Source organism: Gracilinanus agilis, chromosome 5, assembly GCF_016433145.1.
Source record: "Gracilinanus agilis isolate LMUSP501 chromosome 5, AgileGrace, whole genome shotgun sequence".
NCBI classification, from domain to species: Eukaryota; Metazoa; Chordata; class Mammalia; order Didelphimorphia; family Didelphidae; genus Gracilinanus; species Gracilinanus agilis.
Window position 1 is genome coordinate 286,404,993 of NC_058134.1, and position 9,369 is coordinate 286,414,361.

A 9,369-nucleotide genomic window follows, 5' to 3' on the forward strand; every position below is an offset into this window, starting at 1 on the left:
GAGAGAGAGAGAGAGAGAGAGAGAGAAAGAGAGAGAGAGAGAGCGAGCGAGCACAAAGACCATCTGCTTAAGGCAAGCCTCCTCTGCTGGGGAGTAAATCACTGGGTAAAGGCTGCAGGCTGGGAAGGTTGGAAGGGGACAGAGCAAGGTTGAGAGCCATCGATCACAGAAAACTGGGTGCAGGCTCTGCAGTGGTGGGGATTAGGCTGTCTCCCCTGAGGGTCCTTTCCTCATATCCCATCTCTGCCCTGGGCTGGGGAGGGGGGACAGAGGGAAAGAGAAGTCAGGAATATACCTGAGACACAGTCTGCTCCGTAAGGGGGACATCTTCACCCTGTAACAGACACAAAGCTAGAGTAAAACCCCCGGCGGGAAAGAAGCCCACCAGGCTTGGGGGAGGAAAGAATATCCTTAAACTGACATCTAGTTGGAAGATAGATGACTTAAGAGTCCCCATCTCCCCCCATCCCAGAGAAAGGGGCGTAAAACAGGCTGTGCCTTCCTAGAGGGCCATGTCTGATTAAAGAAACTTACTCATCCAGCCCCTGCTGTAGGGGCAGGATGACCTTATAAAGGATCTGGCCTGCCTGATCCCCATTTCTTCCAGCCTTTGGTGGGAGGGAGGGGTGTGCTGACTCCCCAGTTAAAGAAGATTTTTCCATGAATATCAATCTCACTTGGGGAAGAGACAAGGGGAGGGCTGGGAGAGCTGGGGGGAGTTTAATGGATCCTGCAAGGCCTAATGGGTAACGACAGTATGTTAATTTGAATAAACTGCTGCAACAGCAGCCCAGGAAGGGAAGGGGGGAGTAAGGGCGGGGTGGGAGAAGACCCTCCCTCTTTCCACATGGAGACATATGTTAGAGAGGAAGATTAAACTATGCAAATGGAGCCTGTGGCAGTTAAGGGAGAAGACATTTCCCATTACCCAGCACTGTCAGCTTCTGCTTTGTGGAGGTCAGAGTCGGGACATGCCTAGAATAGTCAGATCTGCCTCCCAAGCCCTCCATTCCTTCCCTTTCCTGCCCCCACCCCAGGGCTCAGTGCAAGAACTTCCTGTCTCCCTCAATGTCCTCTTCTGAGGATTCCTAGTAAGAGGAAGGATTTGGGGAGAGCCTTGCTGGAGAGGCTGGAGAATATGATTCAGGAGGAGACAGGAAAGTGAGGGGAAAGTTACCACCCATCTGGGACAGTTGGGATGATGTCCATCTCCACTCCAAAGCTCTGCCTACTCTAGATTCACTCATTCATTAGCCCTGGGAAGCATGAAAAAGTACTTGCTTCCTCTCTCCTTCCATGTGACACTGAAGGAGAGGGGAAGTGAAAAGGAGGGAGTCTGAGGCACGGGTCTCAGAGAGGGTTAAACCAGAAGGCACTCAGGTGTGGGATGAGTCTGGCTTGCAGGGCAGGAAGGCACTTACCCGTAATGCTACTCTATGTACCACTTGCTGAGGGTCACTCTCCAGAATCACCCTGTGGAGATAAACGGGCAAGTTCCACTCACTCTGCTCAGTACAAGACCCACCTAGGGAAGCCCAAGACTGACCCAATATCCTATGTCAGAAGAGAATCTGACTTGAGAATTGCAGCAAACTCCTCCTGTCACAGCCCACAGCCAACCCAGAAGACTCACCCTCCATCCACAATCTCATCTACAGCAAGGAAAAGGCCCTCCATATTCTCTAGCAGTGCTCGCTTCTCAACATTCTTCCTGGGACCAAAGAAAAGGAAAACAGGTCATAGGTAGGAGAAATCTGGGGATGCTAACTGTAATGAGGCACCCCAACTAGGCAGATGAATTCTTCTGTCTTTTCAAGATGAATCAAGAACCCAACACCCACCCATCTGTCACCACCTGGGATAGGGATGGGGGCAAGAAAAAAATGAATGCACATTCTCATAGCTGAACCCACTGGCACCTAGTTCTCCCTGCTCTTCCTCAGACCCCAGGATCACACAATTTAGAGCAGGGATGGCCTGTGATAATCATACAATTGAACCCCCTCATTTGGGGCAAAGTTCCAAAGTGCTTTCCAGAATGGCTCAACCATACATGGATCTGCCCTGTTTTCCTGAAGTCCCTCCAACATTTGTCATTTAACCTTTTGGTCAACTTTGCTAGGTACATTGGAGTGAGGCAAAACCTGAGTGCCATCTCGTTTGTGTTATTATTAGTGATTTGGAGCATCCTGGCCTCCCTCCTGCCTAGAGATAGCTTGGATTTCTTCCCTTCAAAGATTTGTTCATATCCTTTGTCCAATTATCAAAGTCAAATAAATGCCTAGGATAATTGTATCCAAGATTTGTAAGGTGCCCAACAAATGTTAGCTCATTAGATCTTCACAACTCTATTATGAATTTTACCAGTAAGTGTCTACGGTGGGATTTGAACAAGTTTAGGTGCCAGAACTAGGATATAAGCCTAGTACTCTTTCTATAACACTCAGCTGTTTTACCTCCTCATCTTTACTCTTCCATTCTTATTTCCTCCCAGTGAATCAGGGATTATCAAGCCAGGACTGCTGAAGATAGGGTTGATTCCTGATTTCCCAAACCTCTTATTTCTTGCCCATCTGCCCCATTAACACTGACATCTCTAAGAGATTGCTTGACTCCGTTCTAGCACATTTCTCAATAATGGCTTTGGCATTCGCTTGAACATGAGCCTGATTAGGGCAGCCTAGCTGATTGCAGCTCTAGTTATGAGTTTCTTACCCTCTACTAGAATCTGCCTCCTAGAACCTCTATTTACGAACCCAACTGGGTCCTCTAGAGCTACAAAAAGAATCCCTCTTCTATGGGACAAATAGCTATCTGAAGACGGCTGTTACAGTACCCCAAAGTCTTTGCTTTTCTAGACTGAACACCTCAGGTCAACAGCTCATCTTGGGGCAAGATTCTTAGCCTCACAATCATCCTGATGAACCTCCCCTATCTCACACTCCAGCATGTCAACATCCTTCTTTGAGAATGTGGCCCTCAGAACCAGACACCATGTTCCACAGGTGACCTGACCAGGGCAGACTGGCTTGGCCTTGGGATCCCCTTGATGTTTCCATCACCACCATCTTAAGACCACATTAAGCCTTTCAGCAACTAGGTCACATGGAGGACTCATAGTGGAGTGACCTAACACCCCAAGTGGACAAAGAGGGAAATAAAAGGAGATCCAACTAGGATGGGGGAGTAAAATAACAATCTGTTTATACTCCCACCCACATTGCTACCCAAAGATCCATTTAAAAGTGGGATCTCAAAGCCCCAAATGAGCTTCTCAGCACCTTGGCTAAGTTTGTTCAAGATATGAAGTGATCCCACTGGGCTGAATCTGGTGCAGGGTGTATCTGGCCAGGAACATGAGTTCAGGAATCCTGTCTTTAGCTCCCTCCTGCTCTGCTCCTTCTCCTAGAAGCTCAATGATCACCTTCCCAAACAAGAGGGAGAACATTGATGGCTTTGTTTAAAGTGAGCACGTTTGGAACTGAGGATACTAAAGGTTTGTTTGTTTTTTTAAACCCTTCCCTTCTGTCTTCAAATCCATACAAGAATGGATTCTAAGGCAGAAGAGCAGCCAGGTTTAAGCAACTGGAGTTAGATAACTTGCCCAGGGTCACACAGCTAGGAAACATCTCAAGCCAGATTCGAACTTCTTGACTTCCTGACTCCAAGTCCACTGCTCTATCCACTAAGCCATCTAACTTCCTCCTAAAGATTTTAAGAAAAAGAGCCAATATCTATCCCTACCCATCTGCACAGGAGAAAGTTTGATAATCAGGAGCTGAGAGGAAATAGAGGCTATTACTGACATGAGAGACCAGTAATGAGGAGCAGAAATTCCTGGGCTCTAATTGATCACTGCTGTCCTCTCCTCTCATGTCCTGCAGTTTCTATTTTACTCCCCAAACCACCATGGTCTTATTTCTGTTCTTCCTTTGAAATGCTTCTTGTACTCCTGTTTACACCTATATTCTTCACATAAATCCAGCTTGGCAAGAAGAGCAGGCAAAGGGTGCCCCTGTTTTACTTAGGGGAAAACTGGGTGTCAGAAGGCAGAAATGACACCTCCAAATTAGGCTGAGGCTCAGAGTGTCCAACTCTAATCCCTGAATGGCTTCTCTGTGACAGTCAGTCTTTTTTTTACTCTTTCCCTGACATCCACAGAGGGAGAGAATGAGACCCAGGGAAGTAGTGGCGGCCACAGGTAATACAAAGAAAACGAAATTTATAAACAGAGGACATGAATTCAAAGGCCCAGATCTGGGACAACGAGTAAATCCTATAACCTAGCTGAGTCTTATTTTCCTTTTCTGTAAAACAGGGATCTAAATTCTATTACCTCATTAGATTGTTGGGGAATGAGACTGTATATAAAATACTCTGTAAAGTATAGAGCACTAGAGAATGGGCACTGTTATTCTTACAGTCACCAGGAGTTCTTATTGGGGCATTGGAACACACAAAGGATGATGCAGAGTTGGCTTACTGCGGCTCCCAGCTTTAGGTGAAAGGCTATCTTCGGAGGAGATGGTACTCTGTCATAGTCAGAATCAATGGGGTAAATCTCTCTCATCACCAGGAACTTCAGCTGAAATAACTCCCCAGTACGTCACTGGGTCCCAAAGGCCCGTCACATGTTTTACCCCAAACCCCCAGAGATGGCCTGTTCTTACCTCAGCATCTGGCTTAAAGAGTCAAAGAGGCAGTTCAGGACAGCCATGAGCATCAGCTGTAAGAGCAAGCAAAGGGAAGGCAGGGGCTTGGTGAGGGGCCTAGAAACCATCAGCTCTTTCTGAGAACAAAATCCTCTAATATTACTGAAGCCTCAGAGCATGGGAACTGGGAAAAAGGATTCCATGAGGGGAAAAAACCTTTGGTTACTCTTATCCAGAATGCCAAATCAGAACCCTTCAGTCATGCCTTTGTGCTAATGGGGGCCCTCAAAGGGGGTGACTGGAAGGAACAGAAAAATGAACTGTTCTCTCCATGTCCCCTCCACCCATGAAGTGATGCGTAAGATGGAAGAAGGGAAGAGTTCAGCACTAGCATGAAACAAGGAGGAAGGAAAATGACCTAGATTCCAGCAAATATGATTCAAGTTTGGCCAAAGACTCATCACCTTGCCTTCTTTATCTTGCTAACGCATGCTGATGATGGCCACCCAAGAGCTTGGGTATTACTATGTGAGCCAAGATGGTGGCTTAATAGCAACAAAAGCAAAGAGCCTGGGTATTGTACATATAAGTAAATGGTTAAAATATGGACGATGCTTCTTACTTGGCAGGAAGAGATTGTTTTGGGAAGACCTGTCTGAGTTGGTCCAGTGTCCGAATTTTGTTCATGAGGCTAACTTCTATTATTGTGACCTAATGAAATAAGCACCCCACAAGGAATTAGGGTTCACATCCCAACTGCCATGTGATCTTGGAGCTCAAAACTCTCATCTGTAAAATGGAGTTGTTGGCTATGGCAACTATTGAAGAACAGTCAGCATCTATAATAAAAGGGCTCACATTCTGAGGGCTCTCTAAAGGCTTACACAGTGTTTTCTTTATAACAATCGAGTGAGGTAGGCAGCAACAATATTATTATCCCCATTTTACAGGGAGAAGATTAGTGCTAGAGAGGTTAAGAGACCTGCTTAAGATTTCACAGCTAGTGACTATTCGAGACAGCTCCTAGGTCTCCTGCCTCCAAGCTATTCCCTAGTCCTCACTGCCTCTCCTAGTAAGGGGGTGGGGGAAAGCCATGATTACAATCAGCAAAGGGTATCTGCAGCAGGGAAATCTCAAAGTGTCAAAGAAATTATAAAGCTGGCTATGAATACTGACTTCATGGACCCTGTTAAAAGTAGTCAGAACCAAAGTGTTCCAAATTGTCTCCTGCGCTGGGGCTAGGGAGATGCCTCAGAATGAAGGCTCCAGGGATAGAGGGACCTTACCTCGTTTTCATAGGAGCTGCCAATCACATAGAAGTAGAGGTCGATGCTGCCCTTGTACACCACAGTCAGTCCTTCCAAGAGGGCAATCTCACCTGGAGCAGAACAGACAGAAGGATGACCTGAGGGCCCAGGGCAATGAAAGAAGGAGCTGAGGGGAGCCCATGCAGGGACCCAAACAGCTCAAGACACTTTGGTGTACGGTTGCCTCAAAGGGCTTGGGTAAGACAGGGGGGGACAAGCTCCTAAAATCAGGTTCTTTCTCCCCTTTGGACATCAGAGTGGAGGCTGGGAGGGTGGAGTTGAGGGGAGTTCAGCCAGATCCTCCCACTGCCTCCCCATATTTCCTTCCTTGTGGATGAGGTGGGAAACTAGTCAATCCTTTGGAGGTGAAAATGCAGAGCGGTCACCTTTACAGACTTCCATTTACCTGCCCTAATGGATGCGGTACAATAAGCAGAGCTGCAGTTAAATTTGTCAAGTGAGGGTCATAAATCCAGGGAGCAGACAGGTAGCTAACAGCCAACCTTCCAGTACAGTATTCCCGAGTGAGGTACACTCACCTCCCCATTCCATTTCTGAAGAGTTTATTATGGGGGGGAGGCCAGGCAGTGGCTTCCTCTTCTCCTCTGGTGCTGCAGCCCCACCCCTCTGCCCCTGCTGCCCATCCTGGCTCCCCTGGCTCCAGGGGGCTAGAGAGAAGCAACCTACTGTCAGTCCGGTGGGTCTTGTTGAAAATGTTCTTCTCAAAAGCCTTCTGCTCCTTGACGCTGGGGTAGGTCTCATCATAGTACTAGTAGGAGGGAAGAGGAAGAGGGTCAGAAAAACTGGGGGGGTACCTGGGGAAGCATGGCTGAGTGTGCTGGATGCTTTGCTTCTGGGGTCTTGGGATCCTCCATTTTAATGCCTGATACTCCTCTCCTGTCACATGTGGCTTAGGAGAAGGGAGCAGCAAAGAAAGCACCCTGAAAATCGAGAGAAATGCGCACTTAACCCAAAGGAGGAGGAAAGAGGAAAAGGAACAGTAACCTTAGACACTTTTGCTAAGGGGCAGTGGGGGAAGAGCCCTCCCCCGGTTGAACCCCCAAAGCCCCACCACAAGCAAAGTCTCGGCTCCTTCCCACAGCTCAAGCAAGGTCTCCTGGGCCCATTCCCGTCAAGTTTTTCCTGGGAGCTGTTGCAGTGCCGGCAGAAATGTCAGCTTGGCCCCTTCTGATTTCCAGGGGGCTCAATAAACATTGTGCCTTTGTCACCAACAGGCACAAAAGGCCCTGGGAGATGGTGCTGCATCGCTCTCTCAGATCTGAGTTCCCACTCATCACTCTAGGGAGCTAAGGCTGAGGGAAAGGCTTCCACAGCCTCCTGAACAAGAAGCAAAGCATTTTCTTTTCTTTCCCATTCTTCAGCTCTTGACTTCTAAAAGCAATTGAATCAGAAGCCAATTTGACACATTACTGAGCCTACTCTGGGCTCTCCCTGACAAGGGGGGCAGGGACCTGGGCTGCTAAATCGTTCTGCTCTTTAGGGGCCAATCCGTCGCAGTCAGATGAAGACCTATGACAGGTCTGGCATTTAGTAACTGGATAACTGTTTCAAAAGGTGTCCTGCATAGTTACATCCAATTACAGGGAGGAACAGCTGGTGAATTCTAAACTAATCTCTACCTGCTGATTGATTTATGCTGTGCTCACCCAGAGTTAATACACTGGGGACCCAAGGAATTTCTCCAGAAGGGGGAGAGGGTGGCTGGGGGTTGAACGGGGGAAGGGGAAGCAGCATCCTTTCCATTCCCATCCACTAGATGCATAACACCAGGCTGGGGTGATTGAAGGCTGGATTCTTGCAGAGGAAGACTGGGAAAGGAGAGGGTTGGGAGGCAGGGACTGAGACCTGGAGCTTCTGGGTCTACTGGAGATTCTTGTTCTAATTGTGACACTTTTCTCCAGTGGGGGGGGGGGGGAAGGAGGGGAATCAAAGATGCAGCATGCATTCTCTTCAGTGAGAGAGGAGAAAATATACAAGTTAAAGGAGGGGCAGAGAAAATTAGGGGGGACAAGAGGAAAAATCTCTGTCTGATATGCCAGGAAGAGTGGAGGGAGATAGCAGGGGCAGTATCCTCAATGCAGAAATCTGCCTGTGTTCTCACCTTGGCAAAGAGCCGCTCTCCATCATTGTCCAAGATAAGGATGGCTTTGACTGTGTACAGAGAAGGTTCCTGAAGAGACATGGATTGCTTTTAGTTGCAACTAACTAACTAACACCAATGCTGACAGCCCACATCCCATTCCTCTCCCCTCCGGGAATGCTGAGGAAGATTAGTGCCCTTGCCTGCCCCCTACCACCCCAGGTTCCTCCCAGTCACAAACCCCCAGATCACAGGGAGTAGGGGATCAGTGGAGAGAGGCTGAACCTGACTGAAGGGTTGAGAGTTAATGCCCAGCATTCAAAAAGCACATTTCTGCAGAGAAAAACACAAGGCAGGTCCTAGCCACCACTGAGCAACAATCAAGGCAGGTCAGAGAAACAATTCTAGTCAATAAACATACTGAATCCCTGTTCTTGGGGCCTCTCCAATACTCCAAGCTACCACCCACATACAAATGCCACAGGTCAATCAGAAATATACTCTGCCATGAGATTAACAAGGGCTGCAGAGGAGTAATTCAGAGATAAGCTCGAGTGTACCCAGGATGCTTTGACTGCAGCAGCAATGCAGACCTACAGTGCGGCAACAATGCGGAGGAGGGAAGTAACCCTTAACAAAGCCACCTCCATTCCAAGCTGAGGGAACAGGGGGGCACACACACGTACATTCACGCCCACAGGGCCCTCTGACTGTCATGTACCTGGGATTCCTATGGCAGTTTCTTAGCCCAACCCCCTTAACTAGGGCCTCTGATCACCCCAACCAAATCTGCACGTACAAAGACTGGTCTGCTCTTCTAGGATTATGAAGCAAAGAGGAGATCTATCTGAGGAAGTCTGAGAGCCAGTAAGAAGGGCAATTTCCTTTCATCTCAAGGAGCTGCCAAGCTTTGAGTGCACTGGTTTCTTTGTGAAGAAAGACCAGCCTTGATGAAGGCACCCATGAAACAATTTCCTCCTTTAATGCAGACATACTACAACTTCCTCCCTGGTCCCACTCCCCATAGCCACTGAGGCCTGAGACTTGTTCCCTCGGAGCTATCAGGAAACAGGCCCATTGGGGGAGGGCCAAAGAGTATATCCATGAAGGGGCTCCTATTGCTTCCCTTTTTAGTCAGCTCTCCTTCACACAGGAGCTCTAGTGTTTGTGAAGAAGCTGATGAGAACATAAGGTTAAAAACAAAGGCTTTAGTAGAACTTTAAGTTTTTAAGTTTAAAACAAAAGAGAAAAAGGAAGGAAGGAAGGAAGGAAGGAAGGAAGGAAGGAAGGAAGGAAGGAAGGAAGGAAG

General features: G+C 47.9%; 1 protein-coding gene across 1 annotated transcript in view; it reads right to left on the reverse strand.

Moving 5' to 3' along the window:
• COPZ1 (COPI coat complex subunit zeta 1) overlaps window positions 1–9,369 on the reverse strand; it is a 27,226-nt gene that overhangs the window by 4,682 nt on the left and 13,175 nt on the right. The window contains exons 2-8 of the mRNA XM_044679612.1: window positions 8,082–8,150; window positions 6,647–6,728; window positions 5,939–6,030; window positions 4,671–4,726; window positions 1,634–1,711; window positions 1,422–1,473; window positions 296–334 (exon numbers count right to left, since the gene is read on the reverse strand). Coding sequence (XP_044535547.1) covers window positions 296–334; window positions 1,422–1,473; window positions 1,634–1,711; window positions 4,671–4,726; window positions 5,939–6,030; window positions 6,647–6,728; window positions 8,082–8,150 — 468 coding nt within the window. The remainder of the gene's footprint in view (window positions 1–295; window positions 335–1,421; window positions 1,474–1,633; window positions 1,712–4,670; window positions 4,727–5,938; window positions 6,031–6,646; window positions 6,729–8,081; window positions 8,151–9,369) is intronic.